The sequence below is a fragment of the Porites lutea genome, chromosome 9 (assembly GCF_958299795.1).
Source record: "Porites lutea chromosome 9, jaPorLute2.1, whole genome shotgun sequence".
Taxonomy (NCBI): Eukaryota; Metazoa; Cnidaria; class Anthozoa; order Scleractinia; family Poritidae; genus Porites; species Porites lutea.
In genome coordinates, this window is record NC_133209.1 from 535,628 (window position 1) to 562,705 (window position 27,078).

The following is a 27,078-nucleotide window of genomic DNA, read 5'->3' on the forward strand; positions in this document are numbered from 1 at the left end:
ATTTAATATAATCATATTTAGCGGAAATGGACAAAACAAAAACAAAACAAATTTCAAATACGCAAATGAAAATATAGAAATTATCAACAAACAAACATACCTAGGAATATAAATGACATCATCTGGTCGTTACGCCTGTGCAAGGAAAATTCTTAGTAAAAAGGCTACTGAAATTGTCTTCACAATTAAACGATTACTCTCCAACATCGATTCTTCAGCGGTCGAGACAAGGAATAAACTTTTCGATGCCCTTGTTAAACCTGTACTACTTTACGGTTGTGAAATACGGGGGCCAGAACTACTATCTTATAAGACACATTTTGATAAAAGTACAATTGAGCAAGTTCAAAAAGTACAATTGAGCAAGCGTTTTCGGCGAGTTAGCGCTATTACCAAAACAGCGCTAACTCGCCGAAAACGCTTGAAAACGGCCTGAGACGCGAGCAAACAACAAAGAATACAATAAGGCAATAAGGTAAGTCGATTTTATTTAAAAACATAACATTTTTTTCCTCTTTTAAGAAAAACCGTTTACATCCCATACAAGCCTTTGTAAATAACCGTTTGTAACACAACACCGCTCGCAAGCAAGAGTCACGTCCGCGTTCATGTAATGAGCTTGGGCCGCCTGTGCTTGGAAGAATACCTAAAGATAGTTAGAAACCCAGCTCATAGAATCAGTATGACTAAACTACGATTGGGAGTTCATACTTAACGTATACAAACAGGGAAATATGAAAATAAAGAAGCTTCTATACCAGTAGAGGAAAGGCTTTGTTTGGTTTGCAAAAGAAACTGCATAGAAGACGAGAAACACTTCTTAACTGATTGTACTGAATAAGAGAGTCTTAGACAGCAACTTTATTTTCATATTTCTGAAAATGATGCAACCTTCATGAATTTAACAGATCATGACAGAACGTTATATTTACTCAGACTGGGCAATGACAAAACTTCACATGTTATAGCCAAATATGCCCATCTAATGTTTAAAAAACGAAAACAGTTCGTGAGTCAAAAATCCAATTTATTAGGTAATTAAATTATAGTATGATTATTATCGAAATGGTATATGCCGTATAATTTTGTTGTTTCCGTTCATATTTCTTTCTTTTTTAAATTTGTTGTAGTTGAAAAAACCTTTATTGTAACTAGACCGATGCCTCTCTTTGGAAAGTAAGGCGCAATGAAGATATACTATACTATACTATACTGTACCGTACCGTACCGTACCGTACCGTACTATTTAACAAATAGATTCCATGTTGCCGTGCGTCTGTTCAGTAATAGATCACAGATGACGTCAGAATGTCGTAAAAACAAAGAAGTGGCACACGAGCCGCAGGCCAGTGTGTCACTGTTGTTTTTACCTCATTTTGACGTCCTCTGTGATCTATTACTGAACAGACCCACGGCAACATGGAATCTATTTGTTTTATACAATGATCAGAAAAGAAAAAGACCGATACACATACTTGCCTCGAACCGCTTGACCTTTTGAGGATTTGTGCTAGTTTAGGCATTTTTTAAGTCCCAAACCCAACTTTTCATCTTAGCTTCTTCTTTATCTTACTTGTGTACAGTTTCTTCGAAAAGTTTTTCACCGTCTTTTCTTGCTCAAAGAAGAATAGTAGCGAAAACAATTTGCAAAACAGCGAGTCTCTCGTAGCGAAGACACACGATGGCAACTGTTGTGAAGATTTCTTGTAGTTTAGGCATTGTCAAGTAGTCAATAGCTTTTTTGGTCTCCGTTTCTCCATTTTTCTTCTTTGTAAATAGCTCCTGCTAAACTTTTTCCGAAGCTTTCACTTGCCTCAATCCGAAATAATCTCACAAACATTTTCAAAACCGCGTGCCATGTTGAACAAAACAAAGAAAACAAGTTTCCCGTGACGTCATCCATGTATCTGTACTCTAATAGATTATGGGCAACGACCAATCACAGCGCGCGTAGCATTCACATTATTGTATAAACTATACTATACTATACTATACTACACTATACTATACTATACTATACTATACTATACTATACTATACTATACTATACTATACTATACTATACTATACTATACTATACTATACTATACTATACTATACTATACTCACTCAGTCACTCATTCACTCACTCACTCACTCACTCACTCACTCACTCATTCCTTCCTTCCTTCCTTTATATATTTATTTATAGGTACGTATCTACAAAAAAACCAGCCAGATGGAGACAAACGCATCAAAAGTAAAGGAAGTGCGCCAAACAGTGCGAAAGCCCCTGTGTACAGTCATAGTCGGATCCACTTAGCGATATGGGACATCCAATGATCTGTGTTATAGGTCACTAATCATAAACACCTGCCTTTTTTATCAGATTCATTTGTACCACCAGAGATTCGAGCACGGGGCCCAGAAGCCAAACTTGCCTTCCAAAAAGCCCTGCAGAATGGAAAGGTGAAAGTTTACCGTGGTCGTATAATGCTACTTGGCCAGGACAGGGCGGGCAAAACGAGTCTCAAAAAATCTCTTTTAGGAATGCCTTTCAACCCACAGGAAGAGAGTACGGTTGGAGTTGAAGTTGATCCTTCAAAATGCCAAGTGGACATCGACCAAATTAAAAATTGGGAGCCCATAAAAGATAAGAAGCTTGAAGTATCTGAGTTTGCTGAAGACATTGCAATGCTCATCGCGAAGGATCTGAGTAAAGGACAAGGTGACAAACAAGATCTTTCGCAGCCCGCGGGAGTCTTAGAAGAGGTACCTTTGATGAAACATTGTACATTTTTTGTAACCTTTGTTGCTGTAGTCGAGATGACGATTTTGTTTCTTTAGCATAAAACTGAGACTTCAATGAGGTTATCTCAACCCACGGCTTCGTCTGATTTTGTTTTGCTGTTGTTTAATGTTGTATTTTTGTTCTCCGAACAGTGGAGATGTTATTTGCTGATCTATTATGTTGAACTCAAGGCTAGGGCGCCATTTCAAGTCTTTAATTAAAGAATGCAAAACATCAGTTTACTTTTCGGTCAGTGGAAGCTAACTTGGGGTCCTTTAGTCAAGTTCAAATTTTTCTAAAGCTTGTTATACACCTGATTTTTTTGTAGAGGAAAATGGACGAATTGGACGGCATTAGACCAAAGCAATCTGAGACCTCTTCACCCGTAGCTGAGTCGACAACGAATATAAAACCTGAAAGCTCCTCAGAGCTTCATTGCTCCAGGGATGATATTGCAGAGGAGAAAAGTTTAAGCAGTTCATCAGATCAAGGTGTGCAGTTAAATATCGACACCACTGCAGCGTTGTCGGACGATGTCACAGAATTGGTCATTCAATACTTGGAGCGGCTTAAATTGGATGATGACATCAAAGCAAAGGAAGTCATTTTGACGCTGTGGGATTTTGCTGGACAGCACCTATACTATGCGTCACATCCTGTCTTTCTTTCACCGCGAGCAGTGTACGTCTTGGTGTATAATCTTAGCAAAAGTCTAAGTGCTGAGGCTCAGCCCTGTGTGAGACAAGGTATTCATGACCTTCTCCTGGACAACCCAAACAGTGAGACCAATTTAGATAATTTACTGGCCTGGTTAGTTTCTGTTCATAGCATTCGTCGTCCCGCAGAGAGTAAAGCTGTGCAAGGTTCAGATCATCAAGGCAGGAACTCGCCCTATCTTCGTCCACCAGTCTTCATTGTTGGTACAAATGCTGATCACCCTTTTGAAAACCCCAAGAAAATGGAAAAGTGCATCGAAAGGGGTATGTCGGGCAACACTTACGAAGAGCACGTGATCAGGCCATTCTTTGCTGTCGATAACACTCAGTCGCATAACGATGACGGGATCCAGAAACTACAGAGGAAAATTATTGAGGTATTGAAACGAGAACCCTACATGGGTGAAGAGGTACCAATTAGGTGCGTTTCACAAAAGAGTATGTTCTATTCAAAGTAGTAATGCGGTACCCTTTTTTGGATTGGGTTGAAAAGTGCAAGTAAAGGGAAACTCAATATAAGACGTCTACTTCATTTATGTCAGGTTCCGCTATTACAAAATTAGCTGCAGTGTTTATGTATAATGGAAAATTTTACATATTTTGTTGTTAAATGAAATATCGTGGCATTTCGTCATTATTATTATTATTACAGTTGAGGGGTTTAGACCTCTCAGAACAACTTGCAGCTCTTCTATAAGCAAGCTAGACTTAAAGTGAAATATTTAATTCCCTTAATGCAAAAACCAAATACACAAAGTCAAACCCACTTTTTTTACCTCCAATCCTTTTTCGGTCGACTTTGCTTGTAACGGTTTTTTCGTTGTCCCTTTATTGTTCACGATAGGTGGTTCAATTTCGAAAAAGTTGTCGAGGCATTGGTTGCGAAGAAAACTTTCCACATGTCCCTAGACCAGCTTCTGACCGTCACCAGAAGAGTTTGCCAAATCGAGGACGATGCGGAGTTGACGGCCATGTTGAATTTCTATCATGATCTTGGTGTTATAGTCAAGCATGGCCATACAGTAGTGCTGCAGGCTCAGTGGCTAATAAACCTATTTAAACAACTGATAACTGTCCCGCCTTTCAATGAGGTGGTAAGTAAGTCATTTCGAAGACGGGGACGAGTACGAGTTCTAGATTTTGCTCAATACAAAGTAAAGCGCTCGTGAAACAGTTTCCTTCTTGGGAAAAACCTGACAGCCGTCGTCTTTTTATTTCGAGTTTTAGCGATAATATCCTAGTGGCGGAAACAAGAGTTGTCGGATGTTAGACGTTTTATCATTTTGAGATCGGGAAAGGGCATAACCTCCTTCAATAAGGGTAATGGTGCTATCTTTTCTGCTAAAAAAGTTCTTAAGCATTTTGGGTATCTCATACACAAAAAAAGTCTTTAATTCAATTATAGTACTCGTAGTTGTTCTCGTCCTCGAATCTAAAGGTCTCTAATTGTGCGTTTGAGCGAGTTACGTGTTTTTATCCCCAGGTCGATACGAGTCATTCGTAAACTGGTGCATGTCCCATACGTCTGCATTTACTATCCTTTACGAAAATCTCTTTAAAAATTTTGAATATCTCCGTTAATGAGAACTTTATTCATGTGTTCCCTTGTTTTTATACTCCTAAGGTATTGGATGCACATCTATAGTCAACTGTAACATTTATTGATATAAAGTCTTTTACCATAACCTGAACGATTTCGTTTACATCTGTTGGTCAACTGCTATTGTCTGTACGAACATAGACAACCTCTTGATAGCGCAAACATTTTTCGCAGCCCTCGCTCGCGAGTTTCTGGCGAACATCTCTGGAATTAGGCATTCAAGGACTTCTGTCAGTGTTATTGCAAACAAAAACACAAATCGATCATACTAACGACAGACGTGCGTGAGATTTATTCATATTTTGAAGATGTTTTTGAATTGTTCCGTATTTTAGGATCCTGTATTTTCCAAATGTTGGCGCGAGCTAGAGGAAAACGGCATCCTTAGAATGGCTCTTGTAGATCACGTTTTCACGGAATTCATTCAGAATGGCCTTTTAAAGCAGGACATTCTTGATATGATGGAGCTGTATGGCTTAATTGGCAAGTTCTCCTGCTCGTCTTCGACAAACGCTCAGGTGCAAGAATACTTTGTACCAGCTCAGCTCAGATCAACCCCATCTGGTCTATGCGAAATACGTCCCTCTGATAGTGATCCGTGTCCACTATATATCCATTTCCCGGATGGCTTTGTTCCATATGGGCTCTTTTCGCAACTGCTGTCGAGGTCTATCAGTTGGTGCTCCCAACAAGGCCTCAAGCAGTCTCCACAGCTATTTAATAATGGTGCAAGGCTTTTCATTGGAATGCAGAGTGCTTTCGAGCTTTTCCTAATTTGCAGAACGAGATTCATCAAGGTTGTGTTGAAGATGAGTCAGAGATGTCGTTCCATGACTGGGCCATTGACGGCTGCCTCAACGAAAATGGCCAATGAGGTTCGGGCCTTTTTTGAGGCTTCTTTAAAAGCCCTTACGTCTGAGCTGTCCTGGTTGCAAAACCTCCAGTATGAACTGTGTGTCGCTTGCTGTCTCTGCTTGCAAAATGGTGATCAGTGCACTAAACATGAATCAAAAAGTTGTTCTCAGGATGAATGCTTGCATCTTCTCCGAGTACATCCCGGAGAAGAGCCTATTTGTACAAAGAGCCACAATGGTGAATTGGTTAAGGTGAATGGATTGGAGAAATGGTTCCAAGCTTACAAAGCTCAGGTAATCTTGTTTTCACTGATGCCATCTGTTTAAATGTCTAAAACAATAGTCTCTGCTTTATAATAGAAGCAGACTGATATTGCGCCTTCTCTAACGCTTGTGTACTCCTCTGTTTGATTTAAATTAGCATGACGAGGAGACCTTGGAGTGCCCGTTTGTTTGCAACGAAATTTTAAAAGGTACTGTGTTGATTTCCTTTTCCATTGTCTTGATTTCCCTTTCCCTTTTGTTTGTTTGCTTGCGGCTTGTTTTGTAATATGCCACGCTTGTTTTAAAACTCGCGTCAAACAAATTCAATTTAAAAGCTAATGTACATAGTAGCTGTTGGTTCCTTGATCTGTACCGCTAATAATTCACTCTTTCTAAGTGGCACGCCTTTGAAACAAAAGTGTCTGAATTACAGTCTTGACTGGTTGAACCAGGCAACTGATCAGAATTTATCTTGTTCGTGTTATATATTTCCATTACCGTTCGTCATTTAATTTCTACTAAAATTAACCTTGAAAATAGGAGGCTTTTTTGTCACCTGTTTGAGGTGATTGAAGGCGGGCGCGGTGCGCCAGAGACGCCCGTTGAAAGATGGCGAAAAAAATGCGTTATTAGTTTCACGTCCCTCCTGTCGTGCGTGTCTGGTGCTCCACGTCCGCTTCGTGCTGGATTTCGCTGGCCTGAAAAACGCAAACCGTCTGTTCTGCACGTTAACTGAACCTCACCCTGTTAATCACTCTAGCGGGGCCTTTTAAGTATTCATTAAACGTTGCTTTTAACAGATTTTGCATCACTCAAGTGTGGTAAACCCTCAACTGACGACCTTCTACTTATTGCTTATGACCTTGGTTCCTCGTGGAAAATGTTTGGACGGGTGCTTAACCTAGACAAACCACAGCTAGAACAGATTGAAGAGGATGAGCGAAAACTGATCGAAAAGAGCTATGGTGTGTTTTTGATTGTCGTTAGCAGATAGGATGATTTGCATGACTTGCCATTGGTATAAAGACATACCAATCTCAGCTGAAGACACGGCTGAAATCCTTAAATAAACTTGTCTTCGGAGTCATGCTTAGTTTAGTATTTAGAGTGAGAGCTACAATTAACTTTCCAGGTTATGGCTTTTGGTATGTGCTTGTTCGTGTAAGACGTTTGCGCTGTGTATTTTCTCCTGGTTTCGAGTGTAGAAATTAAAGTAACTTAATCCCACTTCAGGTATGCTAAAGAAATGGTTGGAGTCTTGTGGTGGCACTGCAACGTATCAAAGTCTTGCGGTAGCATTCCAACAACTGGGACGAACAGATCTTGCTGCAAAGTACTGTAACGTGCACAGCGATCCCTGTAAGGGTAAGTGTTCCTCGTTGAAAATACTTAGTTCCGCTTATTAGTTAACAGGATCATGGGGTGGGCAGCTCGTTATTGGGAACTTCAACATTTTTTTAGTACGATAACTCCTCTTATAAATTGTCTAGTTTTCCTTCTTTATTTTGTTGTTTCTATTATTGTTTTAAAAATAGTTTTTGGCGGCTAACTGTGCCTGCTTTCCGCCTTGCACCTTGTCTAGTTCATAGTCATGCGTAGTTCACAAGTAGCACCACCCTTGCGGCTAAGGCGCTCAACCATTACAGGGTCGGGGTGGACAAAAAAGCTCTTTCTCTACGGCGGGAACAAGAGCCGAAAACGGTGTCTGCTCTCGAAGGCTAGGATGGACGTGGGATTACTGTTTAACTTGCTTATCAAGCTGAAAAGTGGAATTTGTTTCTTATTTTTCACAAATTGTGTAGTTTTGCCTTCATTATCTTCAGCTAAGGCTGGCACGCCATGCAGTAAAGACCTTCTCGATATTGCTGGTGAATTTGGTGCTTCTTGGAAGATGTTCTGTCGAGCATTACACCTCACTGAAGCCACGCTGGCAGAGATCGAGGAGAACGAGCGTGATATGGTCAGCAAATGCCACGGTACAGTTACTGAAAATACTTTCATAAGCTGAAGCCTTAATAAGTCCTAATAAAATGTCGATACGTTGCTTTAGTTGAGTAGAAAAGAAAAGTAGATTGCAGGCGATTAATAAGTGAGTCGGTTAATGTCAACAAGGCGTCCTCAAATCCTAAGGGGAAAAAATAATGATGATGATGATTATGTTATAATAACAATAAGAAAAATTCAGTGGAAAACACAAACAATAATGTGAATGGTTTCTGCTAAAAACGAAGTCCAGCACCAGATATATTTACGTTAACTAAGAACACTTATTTACCACTGCAGCTGTGTTACGAATGTGGACAGAAAAGTGGGGATCTGAGGCGACCTATCAACGCTTGGCACAAGCACTGCAGCATCCAGCTGTTAAGCACTCAAATCTGGCTGCTAAGTATTGTCACGTAGACAAGAGTACTTCTTAAGGTGGGAAATGGTGTCCGAGAAGATATAACCGGAAAAAATAATTTGTGCATTCATTTTTGTATCAACGCTTAGCGCAAGCTCTGCACATCCAGCTGTGAAGCACTCAAACCTAGCTGCTAAGCATTGCGCAGGATTGCGTGACGAGCAAAAAGAACGTCTGTATGGAAGGCTACCTCGTATACCCAGTTCCTTGGAATTCGTCGAAGTGGTCTAGTGATTAACATATCGATCTTTGTTGGATCCCAATCTCGGTCGGAGCGTTAATTGACAGTGTCATTGTGTTGTTTTCTTAGCAAAAGAAAACAGATTGCTCCATCTTGTCCCTTTTAATCAAGGTGTTTAGATGGGTCATGTCGATCTTGTGTCATGGGGTATCACTGTGTTGGACTAGCATTCTGGATGGTTGTGGTGTGCAAGTAAACTTTCTTATGCTTCCTACTACTTAGACGGTGAATGTAGACCTCAGTGTAAGCCAACGTTGTTCTTTCGATTAGGACAGTTCTTTGGGTTCGTGCCACAGCAAGTTAGCATAGATTATTTTCGTTTCCGAACCCGTAGATCTTTGCCTAAAACACCTTTGAAAGCAGTCGAAAAATACATTAAAATTCACTTTTCACCCTATTTAAAACCTATTTCACAAAACAGGTTAAAAACAGTTTTCAAAAATAGCTTAAACATTCAAAACAGTGTTGGATTTGGTAAGGGTAGGTGCTCTACTTTGAAAATACGAAGTTACGATTTCATAAAGCATGTAGATAATAAACATTTTTTTTTCAGTAATATTGAAATGTTACTGATATTCCTGTGAAAGCAAGGCAGACAATGTTTAATTTGTCAGCAAATTTCAAATAGGAAGGAGCCTGATACGCGCGTATTTGTTAATATCACGTATGTATTCGTTAAATTCACGATTATATACTGCTGTTCTAGAGCAGTGTAGTGCACTCGAATTTACTGCAAAGCGCAGCTCCATTATAAATCGGTGGATCGTTCTTACAGGCGATGAAAATGTATGAAATGATCATTCTTTGCTTGCAAATTGCAAATTAATTTGTATTTCACTGCATTTTTGTTGTAAGTATTTTTTTTTGTAAGTATAAATATTGATTTTAGTTCCTATTTTTAAGTCCGATTATGGTATAAGTAGGATAATTTTAATATCCATTTTTTATTTTTTTATGATTATTTTATTATAATAATTTTTTGTTTCGTTCGGAACTTATTACTAAAACAACAACATAAGAGCAACAACAACTTTTAGTGATTATTTTTCAATTATTATTTTTCTGAGGTTTTTTTGTTAAACAATGTATTAGTTAATGTGATAACTAGTAGAATTAAAAGGTCATTCAGGTTTTAAAGGTGTTGTTTGTATGTTTTTATTTTGTCTCGTCTTATTTGTTTATTTATTCACTTATTGTTTATTTTTGTATCTATTTTTAGCCGAAGGTGGGCTAACAAATTCTTGGAAACAAGTAATTTTAACGGAAAAAAGAAAAGTTTTTCGACAATGCTTTGAACTTCTTGGAAGTTCTTTTGATCTCTCCAAGACAAGTAACAGAGGAGATCATTTTCATTTTCTCCTGGCCACTTGATCGTCTTTTTTTCTGATCACTCAAATGCTGAAGTGTGCCCTGAACATGAACGCAACTGAACTTGTTGTGGCAAAACTAGCATGACTTATTACTCGGCGTTTGTTTTGACTTGTGGTTCTGTGTTTGACTTCGCAACTATTTTGCTACAATCATGACCTTGGCTTGTGCACTTTCAATACACTATCATTACTTAGCCGTCGGCTAAATGCCTTAATTGCGATGCCCAAGCCCAGAGACTCCAGTCACTATCCTGAGACGTATTTGAGACTTTAACGTTCTGCTTGCTTGAAATTCGTTTCATTAATTGTAATGTTAAGTACGTAGGTCTCTGAAGGTCAGTCGATTAGGCTATGAGTTGCCGAGTTTTCTTGGACTTGCTTCTTGCACAAATTCGTCAAAAGAGATTGGATCTATAATAGGAATAAGTCGTGAAGAGGTATCTCTAGAACTGAAGATGAATCGGAGGGTGAAGAGGAATAATGGCATAAGAATTTTTTGATATTGGAATGAGTGAACAGTGAAAGGGCAATGATTTTAGAGTAACTAGTCATATCCCTGAGCCATGATATGGTTCTTGATTTAAATTAATTACCGTGATCAGGGAAATCAGCACACTAACTTGAGCTTTTCAGGGGAAATTCCCTTAAGGTACTTAATTATTTACGGAGAGCAGATGGGTTTTTAACACATTTCCAAAAACAGAAGGTGGGTTTTTAACACAATTCCAAGAATAATGTCATTTTGTGGGGCGGAATAACGGAATAGCTACTTTAAATTCTTTGGAATAATCGATTTTTCGATTTTGGAATAACGAATGACGGTTACGCTGTCTTCGATCTTAACATTTCCCTCTAGTGGTTAAATTTTTTATTCGATTTTCGGTACTCTGTTGCTACCCCATTTCTCGGAGCCTGGAACCTGGAGTTATTCGTTCCAAAAGGATGAAAATCAACTATGAACGAAACAACAAGCTAATACTAGTATCGAGAAGGTGCCAACGTATATCTCACCTTAATCAAATCATGGAATCGTCATAGTATTGGTCAACTCATTCCTAGCCTAAATTTAAGCGTTGGAAGCCGGTTTGCGATTAAAGTACAGTATACTGTTGCTCACTTGTCTTTAAAATTAGCATAACCCAGTTACTCATTACACCTCAGATTGGCTCCGATGGTGTTATATTGCCCGGAATAAGTAGAGTTAGTGCAACGGAGTAAAGCTGGTTTCTTACAAAGCCAGTTCTAGCAGAACTCCTGTAACAGCACTGTGCAACAGGAACTAGGCATTGACGTGCAGAAAATTCTCAGCTTTCCAACACAAACAAGAAGGGTATGCCTATACAACAAGAATGGATATGTTCTTCAAGTCTCCCAAGGACGAAGATGAGAGAAACAAGAAGTTTCAAAAATTGAAACAGGAGGGTGCGGGTAAGCGACGATAAGTGAATAATTCCAAATCAGCCGCATTAACGTAATCGGTCCATAAACTCGACTGTTCACAAAGTTCAGGAGGAAAACTTCGTTGCTCACCCACATAGCTCTGCTTAAAAAGGGACTGACGACTTTCAAAGGTGGAGCTATGGCAACGTGAAATGTTTACAACTGGAATTTTTTTGTTTTTTAGCATGTCTCAGCAAGGATAATTACTTACAATCTAGGTATACACATAACACACTTTTGCATAATTTCTCGATCAAGAGATACTCTTGTTGCCCCAGATCTGTGAAGAGTATTCTGGAAACGTGGGAAATGAAGAAATCACAAAAGAAAGACTTTTGTTTAACAGAAGATGTTGCAAATTTCTGCAAGTAACCATGAAGTTGGACCTTAGCAAACTGCGTCTACTCCGCAGAAGACAGCTACTCTTAAAATATGATCAATCAAAATCAATAAATACTCGCGTCCGCAATGTATTTTTTTGGGCGGAACTTAGAAATTAATTACTTAATGGACCATCTTCACAAAATTTTGCAATTTATGCCATTGCGTGCGAAGTAAACTGAGGTGTGTATAAAAGAGCACGAAGCGACGAAATCACTTTTGAAGTGATTTTCATCTCACTCGGCTACCCTGCTTCCGCGACTGATTTCCTAATGAGCAGAAGTAATTCTAGCCTGCGCAGCTGGCGGTATTGTGTGATTAAAGTTTTTTGTGTGTGTGTGATTTAAGTTTTGGCGGCGGAGCCGCGATCCAAAAAAAAGGAGTGGGGACGAGGCGTTTGAAATACCGCGTTATTTCTCGCGGCTCCGCCGCCAACTCTCACGCGACTGGTAGAGCGGCTCCGCCGCCAAATCTCCCTCGCCTAACACCCTCGCCTAACACAATACCGCCAGCTACGCAGGCTAAAGTAATTCAGTCTTTTTGTTCCCAAAAATGCTAACCCGTGTTACTCAACATAACATCGTTAGAGTCCAAATGGGAAATACTCTACTTTTTAGCCGAGAGAAGTGAAAACCTGAATAGTTCTGTGTTTTTCACAGGTGACTTTGCTATTGTTGGAAGTATGAATAATTATGGTAAATTCAATAAACATATGGTGTCAATGTTAGTTTACCACCATGCACTTCAGCTGGAGACCACCATTTATCACAAATTATGCTATAAAAGCTCCCCCCGCCCCCATCCTATATACATATCATCATAAAATGCCATCTTTCCAGCAACTTCCTACTTCCTTCAACTGGACTTGTTAGCATGATGAAAAAACAACAACAACAACAAAAACAATGGAAAACAGAGAGGGAAAGGGACGGGGGAAGGTGCTTTTCTTCTCTTTGCCCAGTGGTTGACCCGGCCTGTGCCCCCCTATGTAAAAGAGTGGCACACAGGGTAGCTAATGTAATGTTGTCAAGGAAAATTCTCCTTTGTCGTTTTTAAGTTTATGCGAACGTATACTAATTATAAGTAGATATTTGAAACAATCCATTCTCTATTTGACCTGACCTCTATTATATTTCAGAAAACAAAACATTGTGAACTTTTAAATGCCCATAATATATTCCGTTCCCCCACCCCCACCCCGCCAAAGTTTGCATAATTATGCAAGCTTTGCGGGGGCAAAGCCCGACCGTCTTAGCAACCCACAGTGCTTTGCTGACCTTACGAGTTTGCAAGCTATTCCTTCCGGTTATCGGAGCGCCTGTTTCAGTCATTGTTAAGGAAATTTGACATGGTTTTCGATATTAAAGCTACATTCATGTGACTGAAATCAAAACACTCAAAACTGGGCATCATGTACTTCGATCAAGGAGAGCAGAGGGAACTGAAAGTTTCCGTTATGTGGAAACGAGCCCAGGGAAAAAAGAAAGTGCTCACTTCAGTGAACTGGAAAGAGCGAGTGTTTGTTCTCACTCCTAAAACTCTCAACTATTTTGAAGGCTCTGCAGAGGTAAGGATGTGCAAATACCTTAAAATGATGTAAATTGTACTTTGAACGCAATATTTCATAACTGTTCATAGATCGGTGTTTTATCTCCAAGTTTACAGTACGTTTTGCACAAAACACTGCATGAGCTTTAATCTGCTCTAATAGCTTGCGGTAGAATGCTTCTTTATCGACCTCTGCTGAAATGTAGGTTGCTCGAAGTTTCTTGATTTGTATGTTAATGATTAAACCATCCTTGCTTTGCAAAACTCCTTAACTGATTCTTAACGCTATGTTAGCAACAATCTGTGGTACGACGAATAATATTAGCGTTTTAAATTTAAGCTAATTATTTATATATGCCCTCCTTGTTTAAGCACTGAATTTAACCTTGAGCTTAAGTATTTAAATTAAAGTTCGTTTCATACCAGTTTTAAACTTGCACATAGAGGAAACCTTAATATAACAACCCATTATGGACTAAAAGAGTTCCAGAAAATATCCCTCCCCTACCCCTGTAGCTGCAATATTTTATTCCTCATGCCTCTGGAGATATCCCCACATTTCAACTGATGCCATAAATGAATAACTTTCCCCCCTCCCCTAGCCTCATACTCCTCTATTTTGGGGGAATTTCAATTTCTTTTTAACCCCTTCAAAATAACTCCTGTCAAATGTCACAAAACAGAGAGGAAGTGGAACAGTCAGTCTTTTGAGTGACAATCTTAGTGGTTGCATTTTCATGAGGGATGTTATGGGTTGCTTAGCGAGTGTTAACTGAGTAGAAATGGCTATGAAAACAGTTTTGTTTCTGACTTGCTAAGTTTACTGAGTTGGGGAATTTGACCCCAAAAACAATGAAACAAAGAACTCCTTAAATTGAAGCCAGGAAAAAATCTGCTTGAGCTAGTCAGTATTTAACATCAAGTCATTTTCATCTGCTTCTAAGAGCTATTAGCCTGAACCTCCTTTGAAATCTGTTTCATACTGCTAAGTCTGTGGACAGAGTAAGTAATCAAATGCATTACAAGAGTGTTAGGCAGGAAAAACTGCCTTGTGAAAACACACGCCAACATGGAGGTCACAAACTTCATGTTATACATGAGTATGGGTTGCTGATATCTGAAATACTTTGCTCCTGTTAAAATTATGTTTATGATATTGTTTTGAGCAGAAACGTGGAAAACGGAAAGGAAGTATACCTCTAAGCTCAGTGAAAGCAGTAGAGTTTGTTGAAGACACTGCATTTGACCAAGTCAAGAAATACTGCTTTCAGGTGAGTTCAGTATAGTCTGACTGATGAACCTCTCATGGAGTTGTGCATGGCGTGCTTGGAATAAGGTTTCTATTGACTCCTGATCAAATATAAAATTCTCCTTTGATTCACAATCATAAACAAGACAGGTGGAGGAGAATTTTGCACTTAATCAAAAGTTACTAGGGCTTAAATTATTTATTCTAGGAAATTGTTCTTGTCTGTCTTTTCCTGAATACAAACTGTGCTTAGGCTGCTAATCAAAATAATTATTACATGTTCAGCGTATTTGCACACCACAAAACAGTGCTAACATTATTTCAAATAGTTTAGCTTGGGTGTTCATTGCATGCAGAAGTCTACATTCTTTCTGTTTATTGGTGAATTTAGCTTTTTTATGCTGTCAACTCTGAACTTCATCATACTCCAGTTCTAAAAGAAGGTTACTGGAATAGGATCTTTCAGTGTGACTGATTGTGTGTTCTTGCAGACCTTACCGTTGAGAATAACTGTCTTTGTTACTTTTAACCCAGATGATATTGTAGCCCTTGACATCTAGCATTGTTGTATGTAAGCACCAAATCTGGTGCATGTGATAGGTCAGTTAACAGAGTAACTGCTGTGAGACAGTCATTGTAGACTGCTATATTTCTTGCTCATAATGTATTTATTATAGATTTATTCATATTACAGGTACATGTGTGAATTCCAAATCTTGGAAATATGTTTACATGTATTTCATATGTCCATTTGTGAATGTTCTGACAAAGAGTGAAACACATGTTCAGACCATGGGCCACTTGATATGCAGTCATTAGTACTTGCTTGGGTGATGTCTACTAAAATCTGTTTCACAAATTAATAATATAATATTATTTATTATATTGATCATATCCACAGGTTAAGTACACTAGGTAAGGACTAATGAAGGCACTACCATATTTTTCTACTGATCAACAGGTTGTCTATGATGATCTGGTTTTGTACATCAGTGCAAAAACCGAAGATGAAAGAAAAGACTGGGTGGATTCCATTCAAGATGGTACTTAAATAGATTTCATTTTTTGTTGATAAAGTACAAAGATGATTGATGAGGAGCCTTAATGCTCTCACTCCTAGACCATTGCATAACAGGATTATTTGTCATTCTTACCATTAAATCTGTGGATGAAACCCTGTGGGGTTACCATTCAAGTAAAACCTCTTTGCCAGACCTTTTGGTTATCACTAGAGGTCTTTGATGTGTTTAAGGTAAAATTAATGGAAGTGTATAAAGTCATAATAATACTTAAATTTAAAGGTAAGGGTTATATACTTTATACATCTGATAATAACACTTTGTTTCTAGAATGTAGTGGTAACAAGTTTCTCCTTATGGAATATCATCCTGGAATTTTTATAAACAAGTGGACATGCTGTGATGGGAGGGAGAAGACAGCTCAAGGTTGTAAGAAATCGTTTGCTGCAAGTGAGAAAGATGGTTATCAAGGTAAGAGCAAACATTTTATAGACTACCATGAATTACTATGAATTTACCAAAAATGTTCCTAAAATTGCAAGTATAAGTATGATTAATGGAATCTGAAGCTAGTTTTGATGTCCCAGACATTAAGGGGCAAGAGTTTTGGGATAAAAATATTATTTCAAGTGACTGAGTTTGAAATCTTCTACTTGTACTCAAACTCACATTCATAGTCAAATCTTAGCATCCCTACCTTCTAAAGGAGGTGCCACATATTGCCTTGGTAGAGACACTTAATGGTGAATTCTCTCTAAGACAGGGACCAATGGGAATGGAATAAAGTATCTGTCTTTATTAGAAAGGAGGTGTGTATAGCCGAGCGGTTAAAACCTTGAACTCTGGATCTGGAGGTCTGGGGTTCAAGCTTTGCCCATCGCATTGTTTCCTTAGACAAGGAACTTAACCCAACTTTGTCTCTCTTCACCCAGGTGTATAAATGGGTACCGGCAACATACTGCTTGGGGGAGGGGGAGGTAACCCTGCAATGGACTAGTATCCCTTCCAGGGGGGAGAAGCAATACTCCTGGGCATGCTTCATGCTACAGAAACCGGTATAAGCTCTGGCCATTTGGGCCTTTGGCTCATCTGTGTCTTTACCGTACCTTTATTAGAAAGGGTGTCATTTTTGTAGAAGGTTAAAGGCAGGACTTATCATGGGCAGCAGGTGCGGATCCACACCGGTTTCCACCATTTTACGGAAATCGGTCACATATTTCATATTAAATATATTTTAAAAAGAAAAACACTTTCCAAGTTGAAATCTGGCCGATATCCCATCTGAATGACTCGGAAACCCAGGAAAGGGGACTTTAAGGAGTAAAAATCCAAATAATTTCTTGGGGGAGCCAGCCCCCGGACCCCACTTGAAGCTTGCGCCTTTGGCGCTTGTTTAGGAAATCGGTCAGTATTTATCCTAGATTCGCGCCTGGGCAGCGACCAGCTCTGGGTGTGTCCATTGGGTTAAACAGGCAGACCCCTATGTTTAGCGAGGGGTCTGTCTGTTCAACCCAGTATGGTTGTCAGATGAAACAAATTTTAGTGCGAGGAGCCAGTAAAATGTTATAGTACTTACAGGGTGTTAACATGTAAATATGATACATGGGCCTCTGATTATCTACAATTTTGGTACTATTTCCTGTTTGCAGGTGACAGTTACACTCGTTCATCATTTATAGCAACTCAGCCCTTGCCTCCCATCCCCTCTGAAGTAAGTACCTTTTAGAAGCTAGTTAGAGTGGTTTTCGTTTGAGTGTCGTAAAACCAAAACCAAAGTAATTACTCTGGCCAATCACATAGGACACAGACAATACATTGAACCAATCAAAACTCGAAGTAATTACATGTGGCTGACGCAAAGCGCGGGAAAATGCATGCGAGCGCGTCACAATTGGCTTTGGTCTTACTTCTGATTGGATGAAAAGGTGGCGCGAATCTTTTAAGCCAATCGCATCGTGTAGAAAGTGCAAAACCAATTACTTTTCGACACTCAAATGAAAACCGCTCTAATAATACTGTGTTCAGTAGGGTCAAGGTTTGAGGGCCTCAGTGCCCCCCCCCCCAACCATCCCAAGTCCTCCCCCCACCCCAATAATTATCTGCCTGTAGATTATTTTCCACCCTACACATGTTGTTATGGTTTGTTATGAAAATGTGGCTCAATTTTGTCTTCATTTGATTATTGATTCCTTTTGTTCTGTGTTGTGATTAAACTTAAGAATAAAAGTGAACCACCAGCGGTGCCTGCACCAGTTCCCAGAGAAAGAAAAGAGCCTGAAAAAAAAACTGAAGTTGTAGTGGCCATTTATGACTTCAGTGGAGCTGAACAAGGCGACTTGTCTCTCATCAAGGTTTGTTTATGTAAATATGAGTATTTTAGTGTGTTTATTATTTAAAAGCAGAAAGAAGTTTTAGGTCCGTAATTGAACCTTGTTGTCTTGGTTTCAATGCATCAATATGCCCATACATGGCTTTATAGATAACACATTGTGCCAGTAGATCATGGTAAGTCAGAAACCTTGATAGAATGGACATTGCACGTTCCAGCCTTGAGCAGTATATCAGTAGAAGTAATTTTGCAATCGTTTGTTTTTTGACTACACTTTGTTATTAACACTGCTCATATGGTGAAGTTGCGTAGTTACAATAAACATTGTTGTCTTATTTTTATCAAACTGTAAAGTCAATGTTTTAGATGTTGCTTGGTGTATTTCTTTTCAAGCCAGTTACAGCCGTAAAGGTAAAAAATATAAATTTGTCTAGTCAGTGTTCCATCATTTTATGAATCTCCTTTGTTCTCTTTTATTAGGGAGAACAGTTAACAGTCCTTGATAAACAATCAGATCATTGGTGGATAGCCAAAAATTCAAGAGGGTTTGTAATGTTTGTAAAAAATAATGCATTAGAAAACAACAGCATTGTTTGGGCATCTCATTAAGTGTTCTTTAATATTTTTCAGAGAAAGTGGTTTCATTCCAAGTAATTATGTAAGAAGGCAAGGATTGGAAAGTGAAAGGTGTGTTTAAGTTCCTTCTGTTTTCACCAGAGAGATTTTACATACGTATTTGGTTGATGTAGGGCTGATCGACTTTAACCATAATGTGAAGGGTCTGTCTGCTTAACTTTGACCAATCCAACATAGTTGAACTTACGAATGAAGCTCCTCAGTTCTAGGACTCTTTAAACCTGTAGCGATCCAAAGTTCAACCGATCTCCTTAGGGCTCAAAATAATTTTTGGACACTGGACGGACACAATCACCAGCCAAAGAAAATTTTGTTTGGTCAAGTCTCATCTCTGACCAGTCAAAATATTGGGAAAATAGTTAACTGATCTTTGTGTAATTCTCTATTTGTATTTTTACAAAGAGGGAAAAATCTAAGATTTGCTGGTGAGGATTTTGCTGTTTGTTCAAGAACGAGAGTACAGTGTGCATAACCAGTCAACATGTCCAACGAGTAAAGTTTTTGGCTTGACTTCTGGGGGAACATTGTCCATTGACTGACTGTTATTTTGTGTCCTACTCAAATTTTGTCTGTAGCTATTGATATTTTTGAACTACATCTTCATATGACAAAGTTATTAACACAGATTTTGAATCTAACAATAAGTGCAATTTTATTTTTAGCTGGTTCCAACCTGAAATGTCACGACAGCTGTGCGAGGATGTTTTGAAAAAGGAGGTGGGTAAAAATCACTGTTGTGGGAAGTACGTGCAAATGTTTAAGTATTTATCTGAAGAAAGATACCTTTACCAATTTAGTCAGGCAGTTCATAAGAGAAATGCTTCCTAAACATATTTTTCAGGGTAAAGAGGGCTGTTTTGTAGTCCGAAACTCAAGTAGAGAGGGAATGTACACCTTGTCTGTTTTGTAAGTGTTTTGCCCTTTTTTTTGTTTCTTTATTTTATAGATTTTATTAACCATGCTATTCTTTTGAAGTTATGCCATCATTAAGCTCTATCGTCTATCTACATAAGTGTTTAGTGCAATATAGAGCATTGCTATATTTGTTGTGAACTGTTTATGAGCCTCTTTCCATTCAATTAACAGACATTAATATTCCTTCTTTTCTGCATTTGTACGTAAGTGAAACATAACATAAAACTCTTAGCTAGGAAACCCAGCCAAGAATATCTGCTTTAGAAAGGATGTGACTCTAACAGTTAATCTCCTCTTAGAGAGATGTGGTGCTGCCCTTAACTCCATATAGTGGTCAATGTGAAAATTTCAGAACATTTTGTTGTAACTTCTTGGGAAATGAATAGTTCTGTGCAAAAGGTCTTCTAAAGAGGTTTCATTTAAATGGTACAAACCAAGGATTTCATTTTACAGTTTTTAGTTAGAGTGAAAAATGATCACACCATCATTGTCTTGATCTGGGAGTGAAAGGGCTCATAACCATTTGATCTGTTACTCTAGGCACGGAGACCATGTTCGTCATTATCACATCAAGGAAGATTGTGCGCAGTTGTATATATCAGACAGACATAGATATCCAACAGTGTCTGAACTCATCAATTACCATCAGCATAACAGTGGAGGTAACTTTATGTTATTGATGTGTTTCTGTTGACTGACTGTATTAACCCTTCAAACCCCAGTATCCACATACAATATATTAAAGTCTCCGCATGACTGATCTGACCAAAAATGCCTTGTTGCCATCAATAATGTGATACAACTCACTTGGACTTGAATATTACTACCGCACAGGTTGTTGAAATGTCAGTCATTTTTTATCAGCAACAGTCCTATTCTGAACAATGCTCACCTGGACAATCATGCTACACCTATTTACAGATGTATTATAAACCATATCCGTCCGCCCAATCAGGAGCCAACATTCGCTTGACCGTTTGGAAATGGTCCAGTGAGAGTGGGTACCCAGGGGCTTTTCCGCCTGTGCTTGAAAACTTTCATTGCACCATTTCTCCCGGCCCGACTGACCACCCCTGGGTCTCCAAGGATGAACCATATAAAGACAGGCTGTTAATTTTTAACCCCTTGCCTACTAGAGGCAAATACACCCAGCAACCAGCAACCTTTCTCAACGACCAGAGTTCCTTTCTTAATGACCAGACTTTTGGTGATTTCATTTGTTTGAGGACATATATATATGTCCTGGGTTGCTGAAGGACCCCACACAGGATGTATATATGCGTCCTTGGTAAAGAAGGGGTTAATTAAACTGAATAATTTTACATCAAACATTAAGATTTAATGTTGTATTCCAGGCTTAGTTACTAGACTAAGGCAACCTCCTTCCTTTGGTCAGGCACCAGTAGCGGCATTTGGTCATGGTATGTAGTTGCCTAAAAATATGATGTATCTTTTATATATTTGAATATCCACCCCCATGACTGACACTTCTAAAATATTCACTTGTAAATGTTAATAGTTTGATAATGCTAAAAAGAGACAGTATAGCTGGTAGCAAAATTGAGATCATATTCATAGCTGTCCCTTCTTTCCTTGTAGATGTATGGGAAATGCCCAGATCAGAAATAGTGCTTGGAAAGGAGTTAGGTTCAGGCCAGTTTGGGGTGAGTGTGAATCATCTTTTTTAACTACTGTATTGCAAAATGGATGATGGACAGGTAAGTCAGCCAGCTACCAGCTGGAGACCCCTGATCCCTTCCTTGACTGGCAAATACTGCAAACCTAATATTATTATAAGCCACCTGTCATACTGATAAAACAGCAGTAAATTAGCTACTGGTGATCTGCAATTTCTGGAAATTTCCTTACAATAATAATTTCCTAGTAGGGTAACTTTGTAAGGGCAGTGAATATCGAGTAGCTGATGATGCTGAGGTATTCATTTTTCATACAACAGACTGTGAGACAAGGCTGGTGGCAAGAGACTCCTGTGGCTGTTAAAATGATGAAGGAAGGAGCCATGTCTGAAGATGACTTCATAGATGAAGCAAAAGTCATGACGTAAGTGTAGTTATTTATCTCCTTAATACAGACACTTTTGTGAAAAAACCTAGTGTTCGCTTAACAGAAGTGTAACAGTTCATTTAATGCAAGGCACATGGAAAGCCTGTGTAGAACTTTTCCACACCCCAAACCCCCTCCTAGATTTCTGAAAAACTGAAATCTGCAAAGACGCGACCTAAGGGTTAAAAGTAAAACATAAATTTAAATATTGCGTTGTTTGTTTTGTTTTTTGAGGCAGTGGCGCAAAAGTTTTTTGAATTGATCACAAATTACTGAAATTTAAAAGCAAACTAGACGCTTACTTAATAAAAACGTACTTGGTTGCCTCTTGCTTTTCAACAAGCCAATGAATGTTTTGCACTGCAGAAAATTCCACCACCCTCATCTGGTTCAGCTGTTTGGTGTTTGCAGCGAGAAACCCATTTATATCATCACAGAATTTATGACACAAGGTGGGATATTATTTTTATGAACGCTACTTGAATTAACCACAATCAGTGTTTTTCTGTTGTCTTGTAACCTCTCTCCTTCTTATAATTTCACTTTTCCTCATCAGTAATGACCCTATTAGATATTATGTTAAAAGAAGCATTCAAACTTGAGAGAAAAACGCTGTACACTTATTCTCTTTAGTATATTGCTAGCCAACCTGCTTTCAGAGATTTTGTTTTTAGGAGGAAAAGAAAGAAAACTTCTTTGAATTTAGCTGTTAGCTCGCGATAGAGATCAACTCATGATTTATTTTGTTGATAATTTAGGATGCCTTTTAAACTATTTACGGAAGCATCAAACTCGCCTGCAACCTCCACAAATGACAGAAATGGTTCGACAGGTAGCCTATGCTATGACTTATCTGGAAAGTAGGAACTTTATCCACAGAGATCTGGTAAGTTAAAATGAAAGCATTTTGGAATTGGTGTTATGCAACTGTTGTTAGGGAGCTTAGGAAAGTACGCCACCACAACTCAACGGAACGGCAGAAACACAAAAAACAAAACAAAAAAAACATGATAGGGTTCATTGAGTAAAACAAAACTTCCATACCTGCGTCACTATTTCAACCAACTTCGACCTTCTTAAATTTCAAACTGAGTACCCTTACTTAGTAATGCTGCTAACTGATGTCATCATTTTTGTCATCTTTAATCAGGCAGCAAGAAACTGTCTCATAGGAGATAATAATATTGTAAAAGTAGCGGATTTTGGTTTAGCGAGGTGGGTTATTTTTTTCTTATTAGAAATAGTGAACTACTTGATGTTTTTAGTTGTGTTTACACGTGTATCATAAAACTAAGTGAATGTTTTATTTGGACCCTTCAGAGGAACACCAGGGGCAACTGAACAATCCAAGGAGTCAAGCGCGAGAAACCGCTTCTGTTCAATTCAAGTCGTGAATCTTAAATCGGTTGATTTTTTTTCTGATTGGTTGATGGAGTGTGGCGTTAGATTTTATTGACAAATTTCAAAGCTTGGCGATGCAGATAAATCAAAGCGATCGTGAAGTTACTTTCAACTCTCCACTGTTTTCTCCGCTAAAAAACCAACCTTTATGTTAAGTCTCTAGAGTGGTTAATACTACGACTAATATTATTTTTCTTTTTTAATATGTTATTGTTGATTCCCGACAGATATGTCATTGACGATGAATACACGGCATCAGAGGGCACAAAATTCCCTATAAAATGGGCGGCCCCTGAGGTCATTCTCTATACTAAGTTCAGTAGTAAATCGGACATCTGGGCTTTTGGTAAGCCGCCATTCAAGTTATTGTTTAATACATCTCGCTGTATTTATGTTGCTTTTCTGTTTGTCCTCGTCGTTTTTTCTGCCTGGTTTCCTTTTACATTGCTGCCTTTAGTTTTGACGAATTGAACAGTCATAACTCAGTGATATATCTTTGTATTGATAGGTATTTTAACCTGGGAAATATACACTGGAGGCAAACAGCCCTATCCCGCAATCAACAACACCGATGTTGTTCAAAAGGTTAGCACTCTCCTCCTCAGCTGACGTAGATAAAAGTTTATCCCTTCCTCCCCAGTCTTCTCTTGGCGCGCTTTGCACCTCGAATATTTTTTCATTCCTTTTATTATAATTTTTTTTGATACCGTAGCCATGTTTTTTAAGGCTGAATGAACCACTTGGAGTATAAATATTCTTTTCAGAAGAGTTGTTCGCATTAAGGCAATAGGATAGTTTGCTTGATCTGAGTAAGGAGACGAGATTGAAAAAAGATTTGAATGCTGGCTAAGATTAGGTGCACGGAGATCCCCTGCTTCACTTTCCATCTCCGTAAACGGACCTCCTCGCTCTTCGAGCGCATAAAAAGGAGATGTTCAATTTTCAGTTCATGTAATGCATGTCTAACGCATGTCTAGCATAATGTCTAGCAAGGTTTAAAGCAAGGTAAGATTCTTGCCTAGTCCCTAGGCCTCATTATTACTCGCGGCTAAAGCGTTTTGGGTCACGTGGTCCAAGCGACTGACAGGGACTGGGAAAACGCCGTAGAGGGACTAGGCAAGTAAGATTCAAGGTTGCGCACGATAGTCTCATCTTTTTCAGTTTTGCGTACTATTTGAAGAGCATTTGGTTTCAAAGATGCGGTAGTTTTTTTTAAATTTCTTTACTGATCAATGAAAACCCAATGATGTTTGTTTAACAGATTCTGAATGGTTATCGACTACAAAAACCAACAAGGTGTCCTGAAGAGATGTATAGAATTGTGGAGAGGTGTTGGCATGCGGTAAGCTGCTTGCAATGTCACATCATTTTTTTTCTCTGTATCAGGTGGAGTTACTCTTTCTCGAGTGGAGAATTGCAATCAAAGTTCACAGACATCAGAAAAGAATTAGAGTATAGATTATTTGAACCTCGGAGACAGAACAGATACCGTGGAAAAAGAGATTTTTCCCGTTATGTCTAAGTTTGTCTACCTTTTAGTTGCGTTGCTGGTGAAAAGCCTTGTGACTAACTTAAACTTTTAGCTAATTAGAGGTACAACGCATAGAGATTTTCAAAAAATTCAAGCCAATCAGAACTTTGTAAATCTTGGCGCTTTTCCTTCGAAAGTGTCTATAAGAAGGAAAAACTTTCTCGTAACATAGTTGTTGTTGTTCTTTTCCCCAAGGAACCAGAGTACAGACCGGCTTTCGCGTCAGTCTACAGAAGTATTGTAGAGTTTACTGGTGAAGATTACGACGAAACTGTCGAATAATAACGAATGAAAGAATGGCTCAAAGACTATTTTAAATGAAAAAATTAAATCAATTTATATGCAAATTCAAGAGAGATATAAATTTTGTAGTGAAACGTCATTGTAATCATATTGGTTTTGATGTTTTTTGAATGAGAATGATTTGTTGTAGATAGAAAATTTCAGCAACATGAGATAATTGATGAGACTTATAATAGCAGGTTAAAATCGTGTTGGTGAATTGTTGTGTACTGTACTAAATGTTGTGCAGACGAATTTTCCCAACACGCAGGTCACAGTTCAAAGCGATTAAAGTTGCATGTAATAAGCAGACAGGAGTGTTTTGTCAACTATTTTAGATTTGATAAGACACGGACTGTAAGTTTATTGAACGGCTTTAAAACCTTTGGTATTTTTCTGTCAATTCTCCGAAGCTAACCTTCGCTTTAAGGTTGATGTTTTGTAAGGACAATTAGAAGTGATGATGTAAGGCAGTCAATTAAGATAAATTCATTTTTGTTTCACCCTGTGTTTTTGAAGATGGGTTTATTTTAAAGTTTTTAACACTCAGTTGCTGTAAATAAACTAGCATAGTGTATTGTATCAAGCTGACGCCAACAAAAGAACTCTGAAGAGAGCATTTCAAAGTACTCAACAGCGCGATATAATTAATTGGTTCTTTTGACACCAGTCCCCCTTACTAAATGGTCCGTTGGAGTCTACTAGTGTTCTGATTAGAAATGGGTTTCGGATTTCAGGCTCTTTCCTGTGTTACATTTCCTGCATTCCAGTGAAGAATAGTTTCATACATTTAGCGAGTTTCCCCAAGACTATGTTTCAAAACGAGGCTAAGTGCGAATCTTTTGATATGAAAATATTTTTTTATTCTCGTGCAATTAAAACTCAATTTTGCATGAACGGTTCTGCACTCAGCCCCGTTTTGAAAGTGAGAGTTTTTGGAAATCGGATATGGCCTAATCGGTTTCTTTGAGTAAAACGAGGCGCGCGTATCGCTGAGTCGAAATGGTGTATTACCTTCAGTTATATCCAAGTTTTGATGAAAATATATGGAAAGAGTCTTACACACGTTGTGGTATAAAATAAGTAACTTAATTTCTGCTGTTTTCCATTTAAACTGTTCATTCCGTATTCTGTGGTGCATTTATTCTTTTTTCTAATAAAGCATCATTTTAAATTAGTGACTGAAAAGTTTTCATTGTTTAGTTTTTGTTATGCTGGTTGGTTTTGGTTTGAGACACTTGATACTCGCCTAGCACTGGCTGTTTATATTAAAAGTATATTTTTTTGCCGGTTATCACTTTGCAAAAAATACTGTAGATAATTTGATAAACTAAATTTTACATTAGTTTGCTTATTTACGTACACAAGTTTATTATAAAAGAATGAACGGTAACGCCAGACGTTTTACCTAGTGTTTGGACGTTACTTGAAAAAGTGCAATAAAGTATAAAGTTAAGTAAATGTACAAACCCTTTTTGCGCAGAAGAGAAAGTTATTTTTATCTATGTTCTTTTGCCGAAGCTTTTTTTTTGTCCATGTAAATGATGGAGTCATTGTTTAGTGGTTCTAATTTCTGAGGCTATGGATAAAATTGCAATATAACGAAAGCCAATATAGCCAACATACTTTTCTATTCCATTGGCCCTCTACTTTCGCAGGCTTCATGGTGTTTGGAGAACAACCATATTTTTGCATTAGTCATTGTTTTTGCAATTTTCGCAGGTGTCGCAATTGGCTAGGCTCGATTTCCGCCGTTCTCTCGGTCCTGTCCGACGCAACATTGTTCACCAATCATAAGTTAAAGTAAGACCATGTCGTGACTGTTGTGCGCGCGTGTTCCCGCGTTTATGAATGTTTTGTTGCTTCCCCTGTCTTTTTTCCGACCAGCGGCTGGTTATCGAGTCTATTTGGCAGTGGAATTTACGTTCTTAAGCTGATGTTGCACTAGGAAGGGAAAGAGAGGAGCGGCCATTGGGATCTGAATACTTCCGAAAGGATGTTTATATCTTTTAAAAAGAAAGAAGAATCTGAGCAAGCGAAAAATTGCTTTGTTTAGAGTTATTC

General features: G+C 38.5%; 2 protein-coding genes across 2 annotated transcripts; both read left to right on the plus strand.

The window, feature by feature from the left end:
* Positions 1-112: 112 nt before the first annotated feature.
* On the plus strand, positions 113-9,986 carry LOC140948087 (uncharacterized). Its single transcript, XM_073397311.1, has 10 exons — positions 113-262; positions 2,335-2,751; positions 3,099-3,907; positions 4,331-4,580; positions 5,422-6,234; positions 6,362-6,413; positions 7,005-7,169; positions 7,438-7,569; positions 8,028-8,180; positions 8,488-9,986. The coding sequence occupies exons 1-10, from the start codon at positions 113-115 to the stop codon at positions 8,622-8,624; spliced, it is 3,078 nt and encodes a 1,025-aa protein (XP_073253412.1). The 3' UTR covers positions 8,625-9,986.
* Positions 9,987-13,325: 3,339 nt separating this feature from the next.
* On the plus strand, positions 13,326-26,536 carry LOC140948245 (tyrosine-protein kinase Tec-like). The gene is made up of 21 exons (XM_073397465.1): positions 13,326-13,607; positions 14,758-14,859; positions 15,799-15,880; positions 16,187-16,327; positions 17,506-17,567; positions 18,076-18,207; positions 18,666-18,730; positions 18,816-18,872; positions 19,484-19,538; positions 19,663-19,727; positions 20,277-20,398; positions 21,092-21,157; positions 21,336-21,400; positions 21,694-21,797; positions 22,167-22,252; positions 22,559-22,686; positions 22,951-23,015; positions 23,429-23,547; positions 23,710-23,786; positions 24,463-24,543; positions 24,928-26,536. The coding sequence occupies exons 1-21, from the start codon at positions 13,452-13,454 to the stop codon at positions 25,012-25,014; spliced, it is 1,917 nt and encodes a 638-aa protein (XP_073253566.1). The 5' UTR covers positions 13,326-13,451; the 3' UTR covers positions 25,015-26,536.
* Positions 26,537-27,078: the final 542 nt, after the last annotated feature.